The following is a 23,872-nucleotide window of genomic DNA, read 5'->3' on the forward strand; positions in this document are numbered from 1 at the left end:
TTTTGGGATAGCATTGGAAATGTAAATGAAATAAATACCTAATTAAAAAACAAAACAAAACAACAAAAACAAAAACAAAATAAAGCAAATATGGAAAAAAAAAAAAAAAAAAAAAGCCCAGGACTTTAATCTCAACACTGGGAAGGGAGAGAGGTAGAAGGACCTAGAGTTCAAGCTCATCTGCTACAAGAGACCCTGTCTCAGGAAAGCAAAGCAAAGGAACAGGCAACAAAAGCATGGGGCTTAAAGTGTCAGACAGGGGCAGTTGCTCCTGTCTGACACTTTACCTCACAGATGAAACTGCCCTGCTAGATAGGCACACGCTTTGGAGAGTGTACAGCCTGACACCACATTAAGTGCTTGCCCCAAATTTCTGAGGCAATGGAATTAGTCACAAGAATAATTCTTGCTCATTTCTAAAAGATAGAAGCTGAGAAAAGATTTAAACCAAGCTTTTAGTAAAAAGATAAGCTTAGAGTTAAAAAAATTCTAGCTTTAAATTAAGCTTGGAATATGAAACTGTTAGCCCTGTTACAAATTATGTAAACTTCATTTTACTCATTTAATTCACAGATGACAGCATCTTCCTTTAATTATAGGAAAGATTAAAATGGAGTATTTATAAATTAGTTAGCATAATACCTGGCACTCAACCAGGGACAAACATTTTAGATTTCACATTCAAAATTATTACTGAAGCAATGATTTCATAAAAGAAAAAAAATTTCCTTCTGCTAAAGTGTTAATAAAACTCAAAATATATATTATTTCTAGAAAATAACACAAACTCAGATAATCTAGCTAATGTGAGCAATGAAATGAATAATAGGAATTGTATTGCGTCTGTGCACATACAAAAATGAATACCTCAAATTGGCAGAGTAACTTCAACACAGATAGATGCAAATTATGAGTTTTGACCTGAATTCCAATGAGGAAAGTTTTAATCACCTATCTTCAGAGACTTCAGAAACAATATTCACATCCGGTTCACGTACACTGCTTAGCTGTATGTCACTGTTTTTTAGGATTATGCTAAATATTCGCATTATTAGTTTGCTGATGTTACTCAGTCATGCTTTCCACAGCTAATTGACTAATATACACTCCCCCAAAATAATGAATATTTTCACAATGAATTTTGAGGAAGCTGGAGTTAAAGAGCTGGAGTTTTATTTTTTTCCCTATTGCTTGTTTTGAGTTGATAACTCTGTTTTTGACAAGAAAAGAGTCAACGATTATAGCTTACCATAGTCCATTATTCAATGAATTCATTCTAGAATTCATTTCTATTCAAAATACAATATTTTGAATCTCAACTAAGAACTAAGCACCTAATGAGGGAGAATTTTCTTTTACATACAAAAGTGTCTAAAACAGTAGAGAAAATGAAAGCTGCACTGCAGAATCAAGTATAAATCTCATAAGATACAGAAAACACTTTAATTATACACAAGCCTCTCAAAAATAAACTATCTCTTTAGTGTTAAATTCAATAATCTAATAGCTAAAGCCCATATAATTGTGTATATGTGACATACACACACACATATATGTACATATCTTGATATATATATATATATATATATATATATATATATATATAAAGATATAGATATAGCTGTAAGTATATGCACTCACATATGTCAATACCTACCTCTCTGTACTATCCCTCTATTACCAAAGCAATTTCATGACAAATAGAATAAGTGCTCAAAGAAAAATAAAGATAATTAAACTTAGAGTAGTGGCTTCAAGAAGACATGTACCACGTAGGCTTAGATTTTTGAATATTTGGTCTTCAGTCCGTAGCACTGCTTGGGGGACCTGTTAGAAGTGTTAGAAGTATGGCCTTGCAGAAAGAAGTATGTCACTGTGGCAGGATTAGAGACCTTTAATTGTCAGCATTTCCCATTCACCGTCTCTGATTTCTGCTCATGGTTATGGCTCAAGCTTTGTGCTCAGACCTACCTAGTCTTTCTGTCATGCTTCACTGCCAGGACAGACTCTATTTATTCTAGAACCTTAAGCTAAAATCAGCTGCTGCTTCTACAGGGCCCTTGGTCATGGTGTTTTCACACCAACAGAAAAGCAGCTAATACACTGGGTTACCAATTATTTCTTTCTGGGTTTTTATCACAAGGAAGTGGAATTAGGCCCATTCATGAACATCAGTATTTGTTTTCAGTTATTTTCTGACAGCTATACATAACTTCAATTTAGGCATACATTTCAACAGTGCTACTTTCTCAGTCCACTAAAAGAAAACAAACCCGCACACCCGATAAAGGAACTTGGCTGAAACACAGCAGTCAACCAGATTTTCTTTGTTATAGTTAATAGAATTTTTAAAGCAAAACCAAAAACTATAAATAAAAATGCACATAGCTCTCAAAAGCTAAGCACAGTCGCTATCATTAAAGAAGAGCAATTCACAATTAGTGTAACGAACTCACCTGTTCATTTTTGCAAAGCCACACACTGTTGCCCCTTAACACGGTAAAAATTTTGGCTTTATACCCTCTCAATTCAAGATATCCACATTTCTCAGGGGCTACAGCTGCTTGCAACTGTGATGCAAGTGATGGTGACTTCAGTGCACTTAATAATATGCTAATCCAATCATTTCTCTCTTCTGAAATTAGAGGAGAAAATATGTAAGACATACAAATAAAAAGTATCAACCTAAGATCTTGCTCTGAAGCCAATGTACAGATGCTCTACCACAACCACAGCCTAAATTTCCCTGTTAGCAGAGGCAGTTCAATTTTAGCAAAATAGATGCCCTATGCAGATGCCCTGGAGCCAGGATGATGACCTTCCAGGATCATACAGGAAATGCCACATCTCAGGCGCCATTTTAGCCCCAAATAAGACTACATTTAGAAAGAACTCCAGGAGATCTAATACCTTCTTCATGACTGAGATGATTCATGAGACCGGATTTTCTCTCTGCTATCATTTTGAAATGAAATATTTCCATTAGGGTCCTGGTTTGAGCTTGGGGCTGCCAGCTAGTGATGGTATTTTGGGAGGTTATGGAGAGAGGAGTGAAGAGTCAGAGTTGGAAAAAGTAGTTACACAGAGGAGTTCTCTGGAAGGCCAAACAAGTACTGTTCTTCCATTTAGCTTTTTCTATATATCTAGATGAAGAAACTTCTATTTTTACGTACCCTTCCCACTGGGATTGGATCGTCCCAAGTACATGAGACCAAGCTACTATGCAAGGAACTCTCTGAAGGCCTGAACCATGATAAGTCTTTCCTCCCTTAAGCTGTCTGTCAGGTTACTTCATCAGAGATGCAGGGGGCAGGTGACAGGTACGGGAGAAAGTAGCATCAGTACACAACTGGTAGATTAAGCAGGGAAATACTCAACAAATGATTCTCTCTTTTTTTTAAATTGGATATTTTATTTATTTACATTTCAAGTGTTATCCCCTTTCCCAATTACCCCCACCCCCAGAAACCCACTATCCCATCACCCTTCCTCCTGCTTCTCTGAGGGTATACACCTACCTACCCACTCCTGTCTCCCCACCCTCACATTTCCCTACACTGGGGCACTGAGCCTTTATAGAACCAAGGGCCTTTTCTACCATTGATGCCCAACTAGGCCATCCTTTACTATATACAGCTGGAGCCATGGGTCCCTTCATGTGTACTTCTTGGTTGGTGGGTTAGACCCTGGGAGCTCTGGTTGTTTGATACTGTTCTTCCTATGGGGTTGCAAACCCCTTCAACTCCTTCAGTCCTTTCTCTAATTCCTCCAGTGGGGACCCTGTGCTCAGTCCAATGGTTGGCTACGAGCATCTGCCTCTGTATATGTCAGGCTCTAGTAGAGCCTCTCAGAATACAGCTATTATCAGGCTCCTCCTGTCAGTATGCACTTCTTGGCATCCACAAGTAAAACATGGTACTAACGCTCCCTCCATAAAAGCTAAGTGACCTTTAATTATGCACCACACACTACTGGTGGCATAGAAATGTGATAACAGTCTCCAAGGAGTAACCAAGACAATAAGTCAAGTTAGATTTGAACAAATAATGGAGCTCAGACTAGAATAAATGTCATCCAAATGGTATCGAATAATGCATGAGTCCATTTAACAGAGAGAAGGGATTTACTGAAGGTCATTGAGAAAGGTATTGCAGAGATTATAAGGAAAGTTAGTTCAACTCCTACACAACTGCATTTGGCACCATCAAAAAGGGGGATATGTGATAGATATTGAGAATTAAGAACAATGTCAAAAAAATTAAATGAATAAGAAAAGAGGAAAAAAAAGAAAGAAACCCTGAAGCAAGAATGGCAGATCAGGACACTGGGCAAGGACAACACAAGAAAACAAAGCAGCAGCACCAACATCAGTTCTGAGACTTAACAGGAGCATAACGATGCTGTTGAACGTGCAAGACAATTATGACAAATATGCACAGACACCATCCGCTAACTACTTTGAATTACAGAAGAAAAGGAAACCCCAAAACCACTTCTGGATAACTAGCAAGGAGAGACAACTGACTGGATGCCTGTGTTTACGGCTGGTAGGACAATCTGGGAGCATAGAATCCAGGAATAAGACAATAGAGATATAACAAAATTAAAATGAAATATAAGGGCATTCAAAGAGTCAGTGTATTAAAGGGAGTAAGGCATAACTGATTCACGGATGTTAGCTTAAAAATGAACAGCCCAGAATAAAGGGTCTCATAAATTAGCCATGAGAAATGGCAGGATAATCCAGTTCACAGAACACTGCCCATTTTCAGAGAGCTAACATATCTTAGTAGACTTTACAAGAAAGGACCCATAGATGTAGAAAAATAAGACAAAATGCAAAAACCAAAAGGGAATCTTTATGTTCAAGGATAGCAATGGCCCTCAAATTAAACAGAAGAGGGATTATCAAGGCTAAAAATTAATTAATTAATTAATTAAGCAGACTGAATCACAGGTAGCAAAAAATTCTTATAGAAAGAGTAAACAGGGCCAAACCCTGGGATTTAGGCCAGCTTCTATTACAAGGCTACCCTCAGGAACTTCATTGTGGGTTATAATAAGTCTTCATATGAGATGTACTCATACTTAATAAAGGATAGAAGATTACTTCACAATAAGTAATCACAATAATAATTTCTAAATTATTATTATTATCACTATACTTCCTCAACTTCTAATATACTAAAAAGGGTTCAATGATCAAAGTCAATACTGATTTTCCAGGCATTACATTATCCCCCACAAATGAGGGTTTTCTTACATATCTGGATGAAGTACACTCCAAATATCCCTGAAGCTATTATATATTTGAAAGCATTCTGGAATCTTGAGTTAATGTCAACAAGCAAACACTCCACAGTGTGACATCTTCGTCAACAGGTCCAGCTTGCACTAGAAAAATATGCTACATTTTTGGGAAGAGTTTCCACCTTACTGTGGTTATCACTTGTGAATGTTGATCTCATACAAGATGTTCCTGCCAAGTATCTAGTAATCTAGAGAATGGTTGCTTTGCTGGATATTAATAAATGTTTCAAATGTAACAACTATATGTAATAAAGTAAACCAAAGCTTTGTGGTTTTTAGATCACAGCTAGCATATTATCTCAATCTCTCAGTAATTAATTTGAAATTGTCAACTGCACGTTTTAAGCATATAAATTGGAGCAGCACTACTATAAAATGATCGATCCCTAGGATCATTTTCCTCCCAAGGCCTCCAAGAATAATGGGAAGTAAACGAACACTAAGGAATGAGTGCCCTGCTAGAGGCTGAACACTCATCTCTCATTTATTGTAAACACTATGAGCAGCCATGTGTCTCCACAGTCACTACAGTTCACTGTAAAGAATAGGATCTATGGATAGAATGCTAAGACTATTTAACTGTACAACAGAGGTGAGGATCTATGACCTTCCCAACCATGGGGTTTGGGCCAGAGTTACCGTACCAGATAAGCATGTAAGAGAGAAATGTGGGGGGGGGGGGGACTTGAAATGCGATCTTCAGCACAGGATCACCATTGCAAAGGCCACTAGGTTACTGGGTCACTGGGTCATGACAAGACTGGTATATCAAATGACCATCATAATGGAGAAAGGCCTCATGGAGCCCTGTGCCTGACTGAGGAATTTTTTAAAACTGTTGGATTCTGGGCGAGGGACAGTCATCTTCAGTTGTGCAGCAAACTGTCAGGTCATCAGGCTTCAATAGACATTTCCATACACACGGACACACAGATGATCCTGGTTAAAATCAGTGCGCCATAAATCAACACACACACACACACACACACACACACACACACACACACACACACAAAAGACATGAATGTGCGAAGAGAACCTTTTGGAGGAGGAAATGAGAAGTGGGGTGTGGAAGTAAAGAGAATTTTATACATATACACATATAGACACACACACACACCACTTTATTCTGATTTATTCGCAAGAGAAAACATTTACAGAGCTAAAGAGGCCACTAACTGCTACAGAATAGCCATTCAAATTTCAGAAAAGTTTACAGATACATATAGAGTTTGAAAGTGGGCAAATATATGAGTAGTACTGAGTAGCAGTCACCTTTAGTGTGTGTGTGTGTGTGTGTGTGTGTGTGTGTGTGTGTGTGTGTACACAAATGGCCACCACGGTGTTAGTGCAGAGGTCAGAGCACAGCCTGTGCAGGCATTTTGCCTTACTTGTGATGGGCTCTTGTTTGCTGATAGAGTAACTTGCCGGTCAATATCCAGATTCTCCTTTATGCCTCATATTCTACCACAGGAGCACCGGAATCACAAACTTGTTTCCATCCCTGGCCTTATGTGCACTGCGGGCTGGAACCCAGGTTCTTGCCCTTGCACAATAACCTCACTGCCGAGCTAGTCCCCTACTCCCAGAAGTATATTATTAATAGTAGTGAAAAGTAGACAGAGATTTTTGCATTCCTTTGTTCAAAAGTCATTATTTGTAATTTAGTACTTTAAAGGAATTTGGAATCCTAGCACAGTCCTGAAACATCTTGAGGAGATTTCCAGAACAGTATGGAGTACTCAACAAAGCAGAGTCACCTGTACAGAGAATAAGGAGGGTAAACGATGGGAGAGTCTGAAAACATTTCATAATTGCATGCTTCTGGCCATGTTGTTTTTATAATTCTGCTTCTCATGCCAGGTCTAATAGACTGTTAGTAATTTAAAAGCCTCCCAGGTAACAGAGTCAGAACCGCCTTGGGGACTGTCTTGAAGCCTGTTGATGAGTGACTTACAGGCCAGCCTACAATCCAGTGTCTGTAATGTGTTAAGATGGACAGAAACACATCACCTAAAAATGAGAGCCAAGATGTGAAAGCTGTGCTGAGCACGATCCCCATCAGAATTATTCATCTCTACTCTAACCCTGAGGGTGGGTCCCCATAGCATCACCTTTCTGGAAACTGTCATATGCATAGCTATGAATATGTCCACAGATGCCTGGAGACCATAATGCCAGGAACCCCACACCCACCTTATCTCTCTCAGAGCAAGAGGAGTCAATATGAAATTTCTCTCTGAGGGAGACCATTTTCAAAGTAATACTATTTCAACATAATGAACATTTAATTAAGAAAACAGCAATTCTTCTATCCTGTAACCCAGAATAATCAAAACATTAGACATTTTGAATGTGGAAAATGCCAACCTGCAATGGTATTTTAGGTATGATTTGATTTAGAGAAGTGGCTACTCAGACACAAAGCTCTACAAAGCGCTCCAGGGTAGAGGCTGTCAAGAACCTATGGGGTGATTTATAAAGGAATGGGGCGGAGGTGCTGTAGCCCCGGTTAGTGATCTCTGTTCCAGGGTTGTTTTCTTGTAAATACCAAGTGATCTCGAATAATCTGAGTTCTGTGTCCTAAGCGTGTGATATCTTCAGCAACCTGAGCTTACCTTCAACCTCTAGGAGGTAGCCAAGAGCAACAGCCATGCTCTGTATGGCTTTGGGAGTTATAGTCCTACAGTCTAGTTTCCCTAGTACCAGAAAATATTATAAAAGTTTCCAAGGGAGAGAAGTAATTAACAATCGGCTGTGACATCCATGAACCACAGCACTGAGGAAAATGGGATGATGTCTAGAAGGGAAAGGAAGCGGCTCTCTCATGCTGATGGTAACCAACAGCAGCCTAATTGGACTGAAAGCCCACTCAACAGGAGGGAACAATGTCTGGTACAAGAAACATAGCTAACTTTCCAGGGCTAGTGAGGTCATGGGTTTGAGAATATAATCTATTATAGCCATTTTGCTAGACTAGCATAATTCCTTGCTACACTCTAAATTTTATCCTTACACTCACCTAGAAGTAGAGCTACCACCCGTTGTCAAGGAAGCTTCTCTTTAAAGTAAATGGAGACAATAGCAGGAAACCTCAACTAGACACAATACAGACATCAGTGGATAGTGAGGAGCCCAGCCACATCTACATCACAGCTCCTGAATGTACGGTTCAGGCCATAAGGTAGAAGAAGGGGTGGGTAGGAAAAATGTTAAGAGACAATACCAGGAAGTCTGCTGCTATGACAGTGTCTCTCCCAGAAATGTCTGCAGAAACAACATCTGAACAATGGCAATACCAACAGACATGTTACAGGAAAGGGAAAAAATCCTCACAGGTCCACAGCAATGGACAGGTGCTATAGGCAACTGCTGATCGCTGACAGAGGAAGTTAGCCTCTTCCATGGATGAGCGAGCACCCAATTGGTTAACCAATATAAACTGATTATTCCTGAAACCACGTACATACAATCAAAAACTGACTCAACAGGTTGTATTTATATATTTGTAAATACATGTGTGTGCATGTGTGCCTCTGTGTGTGTGTGTACATGAGTGAGTGTGTGTGTGCATGAGTGCGTGTGTATGTGTGAGTGAGTGTGTGTGTGTGTGTGTGTGTGTGTGTGTGTCTAAAACAACAAAAATTGGGGAAGAACAGGGTTATCTTGAGCTTAAGGGTAGAACACGAAAGGAGTTTGAGGGCAGGCACTTGGGAGGGGCTGAACAAAGGAGAAGAAGGAAGGAAGCATCGTGATTGTATTTTAGGTAAAAATGTCTTTAAAATTAAACATAGAAATAGAAGTATCAGATGTTTTCTACATGGTCCATATACAAGATCAACACAGACTTGTTATACCATATAATACGTCCTACAAGCATTGCTATTTGATATTTTTATGCCATGTTTTAGGGGACTTAGTGTGATGTTTAGTTTTCAGCAGCAACATAAGCTTCTAGTTTGATCTTATAAACCATCAGTAATCAAAGTCTGAAAAAAGCACTGTTCCCTGACAGGCAGCTGGATACACTCACTATTGATCATCTTCAGTAATCGCGGGAACTTCCTAGAAATATATATTTATTGCACACTTTCTTGGTGCCATATGTTAACACATGTCCTGGGATCAGAGTAGTCTAAAGGGCAATGCTGCTTCTCATGGTTAGCATCAGGGTTGTCTCTGCTGATAGATGCTCTCATGTTTAAAACTGAACAATAACCATGCACGGTGCATTACAAGGTTGCTAAGATGCTGAATTTGACAAAATGCCTGGCATGTTCACAATATCCAGTAAGTTCTTCAAATAGTCATTATTGAAATAGAGCATACTGGGATAGGACTGTGAAAAAATCAGCTCAGTTATAAATCTATCCCAACACAGTTCTTAAAACAAGGTAAATCTCTTATTATTTAATCAGGATGTAGCCTCACCTGTGTTATTTAAACCTAGTGTGGTTTACAGCCATCCACATCATGAGAATCAACCAAAAGTACATTCCTTTCCCACTCCTTTCCCCTCCTGTACTAACCAACTTCAGGAAATATTCTTCTGTATACATTTAGACTAAGGCCAAATCACGAGTCACATTTGCACTGTTGTGGTCACATTCATGTGGTGTGTGTGTGTGTGTATGCTTGTGTGTTCACATACAAATCTATGAGCTCAGGAGTGGAGATACACATGTGCCTTGCGCATGGGGTAAGTCTGAAGAGGATTTGCAGGAATCAACTGTCCCTGCCACAGTATGGTTCCCAAGGGTGAACCCGAGTCATCCTCTCAGCAGCAAGCATTCCTCTCTCCCCACATGTCACCTTTGCACCAGGAGTCACATAGTTCATGATTCCCATGAAAATGATACAGTTATAAGAGTCAGCACAAATCTGTAACCCAGAGATTACTGTGCCAGCCAGCATATTTCGCTAAGGACTTCCTTGTTTAAGCATCCCTAAAATCTACTTGTATATAATTAGGACATCCACTGTTTAGTATTAAATACCTACTTTGCGCTATCAAAAATCACACACTGAAACAGTCTCTGAGAGAGGATTTGTCCACTTTTTATTGTTATATGGCTACAGCTTAAACAAATGTCCCATACTTAATAGCTCCCTACTAAATGATTTTTGTATATAACAATAACCACACAAAGAGCAACTTGGTCATTTTAGGCTTGAACATTATGCATTCAAAGAACTCTTCTTCAAATATAAATTATTTGAAAGCAATAGAGGTAAAAGTGGCTATAGTTTTCTTTACCTGTTTTACGAACTTGCTTTGTGAGAAACGAAGGGCTCTAAGTATGTGCACAGTGATAATGAAATCATCTTAGACACGGGTATGTTGGTGTGTGCCTGAATTCTCAGAGTTTGTGGAAATGAAGACAGAGGATTCAGAGTTCAAGGTCAGTGTGGACTGAGCACTCAGTTCTGTGTCTGCCTAAGTCCCACAGCTAGATTCTTACAGGAGAGATGGGGGAGGGGGGAAAAGAAAGAGGTACTGAAAATAATCTTACCTTCTTTTTCTACTCTAAAAACAAAAGTCCTTTGTGTTGTAACAATTTCAAATTTGTTGTCTCCTTGAGCCCGGACTGTGGATATCGCCGTGAGGGGAATTATTCCTTTTGAGTACATCTCCTGTAGTAGTTAGAGAGGATGCAGACAGATTTGTATGACATTCTGAACATATTTTAAAATAAGAAAGGCTCAGTATTCACAGCAGTTTTCCTTCCATGATTTCGATGTAAAATTTTAAAATGACAAACAAACACACTGAATTTCAATACTGCAAAAAAAATTGCAAAATGTCCTGTGCTTTTAAAAGAAAATGATCGTTTCAGTTTTCTAGTTGTCTAGATTTAAAAGGCAAAGAACCAAATACAAACAACACCGAGAGACCAGCGCCATACACTTCCTAAACCCAGAATACATTCTCTAAATCGGTCTGGTCACAATGATTCGATGGTGTTTGCAGGCATCTGCTGGTCACAACAGGAACTGTCACAGAACCATCTCAAAGTACTGCTGCATCACACAGAGAACAAAACCTCCCTGAGCAGCCTGTCCGATCTCATTAACTAACCGTATCCTCAGTGCTTGGGTGATGATGACTCTAGTCTCATACTGAGTCACATTTTTCTTTTCCATTCTCTAATAAACAATGGGTACACAACAGCCAGGCATAGAAGTTCATGCTTTCATCCCTGTGCTACAGTGCAAGAAGATGCCTCTGACAAACAATCACAGCAAATGAAGAAATGTGCATCTGCTGTCGGAATCAGCATTTACACACATGTTATAATTTGGCTCCCAGGGTCCTCAAAACCCTGACCGCTTTCTCTCAATCGTAACTTCCCTTAGAACTCCCAAACTACTGGGCAGAATGACCATCAATGATTAATCGAGAGTGAAATATTAATACTGTCCTGTGGTAGAAACTTCAGACTCATTATACATCCAAGAAACCGTGTAATTTAAGTTCAGAAGGGAATTCAAATTTTGGGACACAAAACTCAAAAGACATAAACCCTTAATTCTTTTTGTTAATTCTTAAGTGTTTTATAAACATGGCGAAATCTCTCCCTGACTGTTAGAACACAGAAAGATGAGGCTGTAAGACCACCCTCACATCCAGAAGATGCAAATATCTAAAGAGTTTATGTAGGCCCTTTATGGATTTTTCTTCCATTCTCCCCCATGGCAGTGGCTACATTTTATAGTTTGAATAAGTAAGTGTCCTTCTGAGGGCATGCATCAAGAATGTGAGACCTGGCTTGTAACAATATTTTAGATGGTGGTTGTAATCTTAAGTAGAGACTAATTGGGAAACATGAGGGTCACCACTAGTATATTTTAAAGGTTACACCTGGCTCTGGTCCTTCTTTGATCCCTGCGTGTTGGCGGCTGTGACATGGGTTCCACTATGCATCCCTGCCACCCTGCTCTTCTGCATTAGCTCAGAAACACTGGTGCCAAATACTTCAAAACCACAACCCCAAATAAAGCTCTTCCCACTTATGCCAGACATTTTGTCACATGAACACAAAGTCCAAACCAGTGGTCTCAACCTCCCTGTCTCCAAAAATATTTACATTATGATCCAGAGCAGTAGCAAACTTGCAGTTATGATGTAGCAACAAAAATATGATTTTATGGTTAAGGATCAACACAACATAAGGAACTATATTAAAGGGTCACAGCATTAGGGAGGTTGAGAACCACTGTTTTAAACTAACATAAGGAAGAAACTCCAGTTACCTTATATGGGAATTCAGATACCCATACTGAAGATAACAGTTTGAGACAAATGTACCAAACAGACAGCACTCCTCTCAACACCCTCCTGCCCTCACAAGCAGATGAGCTCAGTAACACTGTGTTCTTCAGGAAGGATGGGCCCTCTCTAGTTGCCAACATGCACCTTATGGACTAGGAATCTTCTTTAGCTTTATTAACAACTTCTCCTTCACTCTTCCTGTCCAACATCTCATCCCTGAATTGATGTACATGTCAAAGTCCTTTTCACAATCTAACAACATTCTAAATACATACAACATGTACACTTCAGTTCCTAGAACTTCTCCTGTAGCTGACAATGAACATGGCATTGACATGTGACTCCAGAAAGTGAATGGCTCCCATCCATACTCAACTGGGGATGGTCTTCACATTTAAAATGAATCCTTCATAGATCAGCATAAATACACTCTACTGAACAACTTATTTCTGCTCTGAACCTTCATCCTCAGTGTGGGAACACAGTCCAGAAATGGAGTCCGGTGAGAAGAATTCTGAGCAGACTCCAAGGAAAGAGGATAAGAATCGTGCGACCTCAGTTTGTTCAAAACACAGACTTGTTCCTGGAATGTGTTTCTGTGCTCTCCCTAGGTGCAGTGGACAGGAGTGATCTTACTTCTGATAATTCATCATTGACTATTGCTATTGTGATCCCATTAAGTACTTAAACTATCTTTTATATGCCTCAATGGAAAAACATGTTATTGCAATGTTGAGCTTATCCTGGCAGTTTTACACAATTGAAGTCATAAGAACTTCACTCATCTGATCTTTCTTAACTCTCAGAGTATAAATTGTCTGAGGCTCTGAATTGTGGTTGCCTAAGACTTTAGTCTGCTTTATTTATTGGTGCCTTTCTTTCAGGTCCTACCATTCCTAAGGCGGTGACACTTATCTGTGCAATTACTCCAGTTTATCAGTGATGTGTATGTTTGCTTTATAATAAACATACATTTAAATTTATACAATAATCAAAGTTGTCATAACCTGTGATACTCTTATTAATGTCTTCCAGTGTAGACACTAGATCATTCAACTATTTCCCTTACCAACTTTCTTATAGTTGTTGCTTCAGAAATAGTTTTGAATGATTGAATCCCATGTCTAATTACAAATATACCAAACCTTGACAGCTCATTTTTAATATTTTTGGAATTTCTTTTATCATTTCTACTAAACCTCAATATTACTACACACCTTCCTAATTTAAATGCCTTATTCATTATAACCCTCTTCTAAATTGCCTTCATCCTTTCAACTCATTTTCCTGGTAGAATTTATGACATATTACAGATCAACGGTCATTCAGCAAGAGAAAACAAAGCCAAGGTTTATGGAGGAGAACACCAAAATTGATTGAAATTTACACATGGTTTTCAATATAAATTTATTTATCTTTTTACCTGTAACCTGTTTTTATTATTTATGTGTATGTGTATGGGCATATATATGCAGGTCAGAGCAAAACTTGCTGGAGCTGTTTCTATCCTTCTATTGTGTGGGTCCCAGGAATTAAACCCAGGTCCTCACACTTAGGGACAATCACCTTTACCTGGTGAGCCATCCTACAGGTCCTCATTTAGGTTTCAACAGCTAACAATAGTTTCAATGGATTAAATAACTAAAGAGGTTCAAACAGAAGATGAGAAGGAACACACAGAGTGAAAACATGGCAGGGAAATGAATAGTCCTCAAGTTGCCCAGTGTATGCAGCCAAATAATCATGGAAGTTATTACAAAGAAACACTTGACAGGATTGGCTTACCAAACATCATTACCCAGAAATGCATAACATCATTGGTTTATCAAAGAGAACTCTGGAAATCAAAGTAAGTTAAAATGACAAGAGGAGGGCAAATCTAGACCACTAGACACTGTAGAAACTGGGTAGAGAGAACAACTTCCCACTGTCAGGCGATCTACAGAGGTAGAAGAAGCAGGGCTTTTTTTATAGACAGCTTATAAATAAGTTTGTTATATGTATGCCGTGGCTGACACCAGACAGTTGGAATTGTTAAATGTCTAAAATCATTTACACATTGTTACCCAGGTATTCTTTTACAAAACTTTAATTTCCTAAGATTTATAATAGCTTATGAAAAAAAGCTCCCTAATGAGATAATTAGCAGTTTGTTCTGTGCTACCTCTAACCTGTTTGTCAGTGAAGGAAATCCAAACAACACTGAAAAAAATAGAAAGAAAAGGAAGAAGAAACTAGCAGGCAGTTCATTAAAAACAAAACAAAAACCTACATGCCCATAAATAACAATGATACTTTATTTAACAGATTATAACTTCTCGTAGAGACATGTGGAAAACAAAGAAATGATCAGAAGTATTTTGCAAACTAAATACTTTGTCAAGTCGACTCCAGGAAGCCACAAGGTACCTAACACCTCATTTATGATCTATTATAAGATCTCAGGCAAAACTTGTGATTTTTTTCAACGCTGTAGAGTTGACTGTATATTTTTTATGTAACAACAATATAAAGACAGTAGTGAGTAAAAACAAAACAAAACAAAAATCAGAAAAAAGATGGATAGCAGGTTCAAATGCCTGTTTTCCAAAGTGTGAAATTTTCCTTAAAGAAATTTGAAAGCGCCCCTTGAGGTTTGACCACATAGATATCTAGGTCAAATCTGTCATTTATCTGCCACTTTCAGATGATGAAACAACCACAGAACAATTCTGCACACCGACGAGTGGGAATCAGGGTGAGTTAGATTTCTTAGCAGGGCCTCAGATATCAGGGCCGTGTGGATGACACTGTTTCTGTAATTTGATGAGGAAGTCATCATGGAGGCGTCGCTGGGCAATGCAGAGGAACATAGAAGCAAACCAGAAAATGGAACTTCTGCATATCACCCTGATGCCCAACCATACACTTAGAGGCACTTGGAGACATTCATTATTCAAATGTTCAATTCACACAGCTGCCAAACTGCACAGCTGACCAGAGCATTAGCTGTGATCTGTAAGCAAGTGTCTTTTCAGAGGGGCCCAGGTAAAAACTGTGCCCTTTTAAAAAACAACCAGACCCCCCTCCCTCACCTAGAGCTCCCAGGGACTAAACCACCAACCAAAGAGTACACTTGGAGTGACCCATGACTCCAGCCGCATATGTAGCAGAAGATGACTTTGTCTGGCATCAGTGGGAGGAGAGGCCCTTGGCCCTGTGAAGGCTCAATGCCCCACTGTAGGGAAATGCCAGGATGAGGAGGCAGAAGTGGGTGGGTGAAAGAGCACCCTCATAGAAGCAGGGGGAGAGGGGATGGAATAGGGGGGATCCGGAGGGGGAACCAGGAAAGGGGATAACATTTGAAAAGTAAATAAAATATCCAATTTTTAAGAAAAAAAAAAAAAGAAGAAAGGAAACAACTCCCAAATGGTGGAATGTTGTGGCGAGATGAAACCAATCATCTGGGCACAAGTGATTGAAATGTCTCAAGAGACATGTAACTGGAATATGTTTTAAGGAGTGGTGCTCAGTTAAAAGGTTTCTAGGAAATCACATGATTATAAACGTTTAACAATAATTTTTGTTGCAGAAACGTCAGAAGTGACACTAGGCTCACTACAGTGCAAGTATGATGGGCTCTGAGATGATGGAGAGAAAATCCAGTCTGCTTGGACACATAGCAGAAATCCCTCCTTAAGTTGGAGTACCGAAAAACTGCACCAACACAATGACAAGACAAGAAAGCCCCCCCACTCCTAAATACACTTTCTCTGCACTCCAGTAAAACCAACAAGAAGACCAGACATTGTGGGACAGTAGCAGTTAGTTTCTCCCAGGTCACTCTGGTTATGAACCTAATCCTGAACCGCGAAGCCATTTTCTTCATAGGTTTTTGTTTCTGTCATTGCTTCTCACTACTTGGTTCTTTGTTCATTTTAATTTTTCTTCAAACAGAGAGTGTCTTAGTCAGGGTTTCTATTCCTGCACAAACTTCATGACCAAGAAGCAGTTGGGGAGGAAAGGGTTTATTCAGCTTACACTTCTACATTGCTGTTGATCACCAAAGGAAGTCAGGACTGGAGCTCAAGCAGGTCAGGAAGCAGGAGCCGATGCAGAGGCCATGGAGGGATGTTACTTACTGGCTTGCTTCCCCTGGCTTGCTCAGCCTGCTCTCTTATAGAACCAAGACTACCAGCCCAGAGATGGCACCACCCTGCTTGATCACTAATTGAGAAAATAACTTGCAGCTGGGTCTCGTTGAGGCATTTCCCCAACTGAAACTCCTTTCTCTGTGATAACTTGAGCCGGTGTCAATTTGACATAAAACTACCCAGTACAGAGAGTATACACTTACAGTTAAGTAGACAGGGAGGTGGGAAGGATCTTGGAAAAGTTGAAAAAGAGGCAAAAGACAAGAATCATATATTTTATGAAAAATACAATAAAAGAGAAAACCAATAACAAAAATGCTATCCTCGGGACTCAGGACACAGAATTCCCAGTGGTATCATGGACACATATGTGATATACCATGAAGGTAAGATATACAAACAAACTAGAAATAGCTGTCAAGCAAGTAATGATTACAAATATTCATCCCACCACTTTGCAAGCCAAGAGGATGTTGGTTTAAACCAATGTGTTACTCTATCTAGGTCACTGTATAAATGAATCCAACCTGAAGCCTTCTACAGTTCTCACGAGGGTTGCAAGAGTTTGTTACTGCCTGTGCTATTTTCTGTCTGTAAGTATATAAACTCTTTTGCCTTCCAGGAGTAGACACATCTCTTTTCAAACCAAAAACAAGCAAGCCACAAATATAATGCAGTATCAACTTCTGAGAATACAATGTTGAATTGGAATATATAAGTAAAAGAATATGGTTGTCTTAAAATTAAAACTTCAAATATAAAATATAATTAGGATGAAAAGTATCTCATTTTAATTAACTAAAGGATGGTATATTTATCAGTTTCACCTGTTCACTGAGGAAATTACCAAACATACGGCAAAAAGTTAGTACAATAATTACCTATGTAACTTCAAAATTTAACACTTGATAACACTATCGCTCAGTATCTGAGAGACATTCAGTCCAGAAACTCATCAGACACCAGGACCCACAAATGCTCAAGCCCTTAACTATGATATTGTACCTCCATATAACCTATACATATCCTAATGAATGCTTATTCACCTCCAGATTACTTATAATATCTTATATATGGTCATGCTATGTAAACAGTTGCTTTAATATCTAATTTAAAGAATAAGAAAAAAATAGATGTACGGGTTCAGTACAGGTGGGACTTTTACATATTTCTAATGGCTTCATCCACAATAACACACAAGCTAGGATTCAGAGGACTCATCATGCCACTGTATAAAATACAGAATTTATTATATTTAATTAGACATGAATACAAACACATGTATATATTGGCAAATAAAATGTATACACAGGCAATACTATTTTTTACTGCTTTCAGTTATAATAACACAATCCCGACAAATATTTCAGCCTATATCTCCTAAAAAGAAGGACATTTTCAAAGCTTAAGAAGACATTCCCAGAACTCTGCCCAACTCAGCTACTCTCACCAACATGCAGGACGTTCAGTAGGCTCTAACCACACAGCATCATCTCCCCCATCTCCCTTGCACAAAGCTCATTCCCAACACAACCAGAAAACACTATATGTTTTGTAGCAAATGGCCAAAACTTTCTCATGTAAGCTTCTTTCATATTCTTTCTATAAATAATTATTATTCTCCAACATTTCTTCATGTACAAACCTCTTTTCTTCCAAACTCATAGCAATAGAATTCCATTCAAACCCTTCTCACTCCCAGAGGATGAGGCAAACCCCTACTTGCTTTTCAATTTTCTATTTATGGTGTGGTTTGTATACATCTTGGTGCTCTGAGGGATGAAGGAAACTTTGTATTCATCTTTACATAGCTCACAACCTTTCCTATAATTTGTAGAAGATGCTCTAAAAATAACTATTAGATGTATACACTTGCTGGGCAGTGGTGGCCTTTAATCCCAGCACTTGGGAGGTAGAGGCAGGTGGATTTCTGAGTTTGAGGCCAGCCTGGTCTAGAAAGTGAGTTCTAGGACAGCCAAGGTTATTCAGAAAAACCCTGTCTCGAAAAACCAAAAAAAAAAAAATTAAAAATTTTAAAAAAAAAGATGTATACACTAAAAATAAAAATTAGCCATACATTCTATGAAATTAAATCATGGAGAGTGATTACGTCATATTCCCTTGCTTTTCATGTTGATAATATATTATTTTCTACTCTTAAAAGTGTTCAACTATTCCCTTGTTTTCCGCACACTTAGTGTATGTAAAATAATCTTTGATGCCAGTACTTACTCTGTCATTATTGTAGTAAGAAATGCTAAGGCCATCAAATTTCACCCATCTCTTCTGAAACATGCGTTTTCTGTAAAATACATGAAAAGCATTATTTTACATTCCATGACACGAATTCAAATGTGTCTGTAATGTCCCTATGTTGAGTACATTTCATTGTTCTCTTAGACAATAGAGGTAACAAGAGGCTGTAACAACTTTCAGGTCTACATTTCTCATTATTGCACTGTGAGACTGTGTATAGTAGCACATTCTGGTTAGATAATGTAGGTATCTGCAAAATAATATAATGTCGACGTTGCCTTCACATGCAGCTGTGAGGGTCCCTGCACAACAAAACGAGGGCACCCCCTCCACCACTGAACCCATGGTCCACCAAGAAGATAATCCTTCAAGGGGCGCATGACATGATGCTCTCATCCCTCATTAAGCTCCGGCTCAGATCTTATTTTACTTTGATCATTGGTGAGTGAACGCTATGTTGCTAAGCTAATGTGGTCTTGTTAATTGAATTTATACATATCAATAATGTATTTCAAGTTAAAGATGTTGAAAAATCCTTGTCAAACTACAGAGTATTTATAATCTCTTTAAACAGCATACTGTTGAAATAGGATCATATAAAAGGCAAATGCAGTTTAAAATTCTGACACCAAATAAAATCAAGGGAAAAATAAGATAATCCCATTTTGATATTTAGACTTTTAAAAAGATCGTTTTGCTGAGTTTACAGTGGACTGCTGAAGGGGCTTTTGTGCACACATGTGGTTTCCGTTTTGTTTAAGTTTCTTCCCCAACTCCTCCCAACAAACATGCATTCAACAGTCCCTAGTCTGAGAACTGTCTTCTCTATATACAGTCAGCCTGGGCTGATGCCACCACGATAACCTCTGCTTTTAATAGATACCAAACACTAACTTCCTATTGAAAAAAGTAAAACCAGTCACCACTAAGCATTTCTCTCTCCCTCTCTCTTGCAGTTTTAAAACACATTTAAAGACTTAGTATCATTTCCTGTGGCTTTCGTGACAGTTAAAGATAGAAAAAGAATGTTCTGGCCCTGGGGGAGTTTTTTCTCACTGCTTTCCAGCCAAAGGTCTATTACTTGTGTAAAATACAGAAAGATTCCCACACTAATCATTAACAAACATATGCATCCGTAGAGCCAACCAGCTCTAATGACAAAACAGGGAAAGAAATGAAGTTCCCTAGCACATACAACAATTTCATATACAAATATTAAATTAATGATAAAGAACACTCTGGGCCCTAACCTCATCTAACCACACTAGTCAACAGCCTCCTTCCATCTGATCCCCCTCATCGGCTCCTTCCTCACCTCTCTTGGCTTCTCCTATCTCTTCTCCCAGCAATGCTTTCCATAGTCAGAGCTGACTTTTCACTTCCAACAATCCAAGGACTCCCACATCCCCAGCACTGGCAGGTTGAAGGAAAGGCACTCTTCAGTATGCACACACTCCTTGTTAGTTATATACTGTATGCACCTATCCACTCTCCACCTAGTGTCTTCTTCTCTCTCTCCAGTTCTTCCAAGGCAAACAAATGTGCTTCTTCCTCCAGGGTCCCAACAGCAACTAGGGAAAGCCAGAGGTCTGTGCAGAGCCACACCTCACTTCCATTGAAACTGAACCTAAGAGCTTAATAAAACATGTAATTTTCAACTTTAAGATATAAAATAAGATCAATATCTAGGGGTAGAATAGAGACCTTAAATCCATTCCTAACCTCCCCTTTCTTCCCTTACTAACTTTAAGTATTATCCCTAAGACACCTACAGACAAATTCCTTCCCTGACAAACTAGTACATATCCAACCAGAGTTTTCCTGGAAAAGTGCCTCTAGTTTCCCTGTAGCCGTTAATGCAATCTCTTTATATATTTGTTGACTTTCTTAATGCCAACATCCCACAATGCACCTTACTCTTTTACAGGGACAAAGTCCAGAAATGATTCATATTCTATTTATGATCAACTATGAACACTAAGACCCAAATAGGTTCTCATTCTCTCGCTCCCTCTACCCCCGACACCATGCCCAAAAGGATGAATGAACAAGTAATATGACTAAGCTTAGTCCTTTTAAAACCTAACAGAAAGACAAGAAAGAAAAAGAAAACATCCAACCGGGCTCATATCCAATCTTGTTCTAAAATAATAGTTGCAGAAGGGCCGGTAAATTTATGAAAATTCAGAATTAAATCCACAGTCTAAAAGAGTAGCAAGTGAAAAGGGCCCAGAAATTATGTTAACACAGCATAATTCAGACCATTTAGTTAGCTATTTTATTATTTGTTTGTCTCTGTGGAGGTGTATACCATATGACTGCTCATGTGTGTGCATGTATGCATCCATATAATTGTGTGCATGTGTGCATATGTGCATGTATGTACCCATATACTTGTGTACATGCATGGAAAAGCCAGGGGTCAATCCCAAGCAGTTTTCTACAGCTTTTCACCTCCTTTCTTGAACCAAGGTCTCTCAGAGGGGCTGAATTTTGCCATCTGTGCTAGACTGTGGGCTATGGAGCTCATGGGCTCTTCCCATTTCCACCCTGAGATCTGGGATTATAAATGTGAGTAGCCATGCACCATAGTCCCACATTGACATGGGTGCTAATGAGCACGTAACAGCCTAAATTCAAGCTCTTCAGCCTAAAGCCACTTCCCCCACCTGGCTCCACAAGTTCACACAGAATTCTGTCGAAACCCAGAAATGCCCAACTGTTTGCAAGACTGTCGATACCGCCATCTACTAAATTAAAGCTCAAAAATGATGCCCTTGGGTTACACACACACAAACAAGAAAAAAAAAATACAGTATAAACATTCCTAATTTTAAAGTCAGTTTAGGGTTCAGTGTTGTGCTGAATTCACAGCTGACCTCCACTGTACTACAGGCCAGCCTTGCCTACCTGTGTGAGAGGCCAGAGGCATCATCCAAGAGCATGATGGAGAGAAATGTGGAGGACAGCAGGGATGTTGGAGGGAGATGGACAGCTCAGTGCCCACTAGGCTAAGGGCTTTGCTTTGAGAACTCTAGTCTTGTAACAACCTTAAGGCAAGAAAGAATCTCCCAGAAAGTATAATCTTCTCAACTGTAGGTAGCTATTTCATGAGCTCATCAGTTTTAAATTGGGGTTTTGTAATTTTTTTTAAGATTGCTAAATATCTTTGAGACTATGTGGAATTAACAGTTAAGTCCCAGCCTGTAAATAACAGAATGAGTAGCCCAGAGAAACGCCCTTCTAGGTCAGAAATGAGACGTTTTGCTATCTTCTTACTTCTACTTCTGTCTTGTGGGTCTTTGTGGGTCTTTGTGGGTGCTTACTCTGTGGACAATTCCTTCTGAGTCATACTACCTGTCTATCCCTAGAACCTTCCTCACCTCTCGGTTTTCCTGTAAGACATATTCAATACTCAGAAATTTCTACATGGTTCCTCGCCTGGCTCATATCAAGTTCTCAGCTTAAAATCCACTCTACAATTGATATGTATCACCCAAAAAGTGATAGCATTTTCGAAGCTGAGACAGAATTATCAGTTGGAGGACAGGCTAGTAATATACATCCCCTTTTGTTATTTTAATTTTATTTTTAATTACTTTAAGTTTCTCTTAAAGTACTGTGACATCTTAAAGTATGTAAACATCTGTTTTTTGAACGCCATTTAACAGAGACTTGAGAGATGGCTCAGTGGGTAGTGTCTGGCATTCAAACCTGAAACTGGGAGTCAGGTTCATAGCACCAACACAAATGACACATAGGTGTGGAAGCCTGTCTGTATTCTCCTTGTTTGGGAAGTAAAGACGGGAAGATTCCCACCGCAAGATGGATAGCCAGGATTGCTAAATCACAGATCTCTGGGTTCACCAGAGAAAGCCTGCATCAATATAAAAGATAGAAAGTAATCAAGGAAGATATACAGTGTCAGACTCTGGCCTCCTCTGGTATGCACACAAGCATGTATGTGTGCCTATACAAATATGCCCTGCACACAGGCATACCACACACACATACATAAACAAAACTACACGTTCAACAGCCCAGTTTGCTTCAAGAGATTCTCAAATCAATAATAAGGAATTATGAAAGACAATGCCACTTTGGGCAGTTAAATTGGACATAATAATGCATTCCCAAGAAGAAATATTAAAGTTCCAGGCAGTAGCACACATACTGCTTTGTTCCAGGAACTCTTCCGAGCCACCTATAAGCATTAACACATTTAATCTCCAGACAACAAAAGGAGAAAAAAAATGGCATCCTTACCTTACAGATTCAGGCACATAACCACACGTTAGTTATAACATCCCTCCCCATTCCACTACCAGTACAAACACTCTCTTCCAGATGACAGCATTCTTAACAAGCACCCAGAAGACGTTCCAGGACACCTGACAGCCAAACAGCCCAGGCATGCCTTTAGTTAGTAATAACTGATAGCATTTGACCTCCACACAGTTTACATGTAAGCTTAATCCTGCAAAACGTTTCAGAGTCCCTTCAGGAATAAAGGTACCACAGACAGGAGGTTTATTAGCCTGGGTTTTAGCTTCTCTTACTTTTAGCATTCTGAAGGGACACATTTCTTTAAGAGGCTTTTTTTCAGAATAATTTATAAGGTTTGTGAAGTATCAGCAAACAGTTTTCTATAAAGTCTTCCCTTGAGCTCCGGCAGGGCAGGTGTTTTGAAGTTTCAACTGCTTTCATAAAAACTGCTTCAATGTCTGTTGTCAGGTTTTGTCTCAAAATGTGTGTTTTAGAAAGCTTTCTTTCATACCCATGTAAATACATGCAATTAAATCTCTATTTATGAAGGAGTCACACAGAGGCCCTCTTGTTTAAATTCATTCTTAAGGAAAGAACAGACTTTGGGATTTTTTAATAGTAGTGGTGGTGGTCA

The 23,872-nt window shown here is 39.0% G+C and overlaps 1 protein-coding gene across 6 annotated transcripts in view; it reads right to left on the reverse strand.

The window, feature by feature from the left end:
• Arap2 (ArfGAP with RhoGAP domain, ankyrin repeat and PH domain 2) overlaps positions 1 to 23,872 on the reverse strand; it is a 163,748-nt gene that overhangs the window by 93,340 nt on the left and 46,536 nt on the right. For all 6 annotated transcript variants that reach the window (XR_003955612.1, XM_030254348.1, XM_006503829.3 and 3 more), the window contains exons 7-9: positions 18,949 to 19,018; positions 10,824 to 10,944; positions 2,457 to 2,635 (exon numbers count right to left, since the gene is read on the reverse strand). Coding sequence is in view for 5 of the 6 variants with exons in the window: in XM_030254348.1 (XP_030110208.1) it covers positions 2,457 to 2,635; positions 10,824 to 10,944; positions 18,949 to 19,018 (370 nt within the window). In the remaining variant the exon portion in view is untranslated. The remainder of the gene's footprint in view (positions 1 to 2,456; positions 2,636 to 10,823; positions 10,945 to 18,948; positions 19,019 to 23,872) is intronic.

The sequence above is a fragment of the Mus musculus genome, chromosome 5 (assembly GCF_000001635.26).
Source record: "Mus musculus strain C57BL/6J chromosome 5, GRCm38.p6 C57BL/6J".
In the NCBI taxonomy this organism is placed as follows: domain Eukaryota; kingdom Metazoa; phylum Chordata; class Mammalia; order Rodentia; family Muridae; genus Mus; species Mus musculus.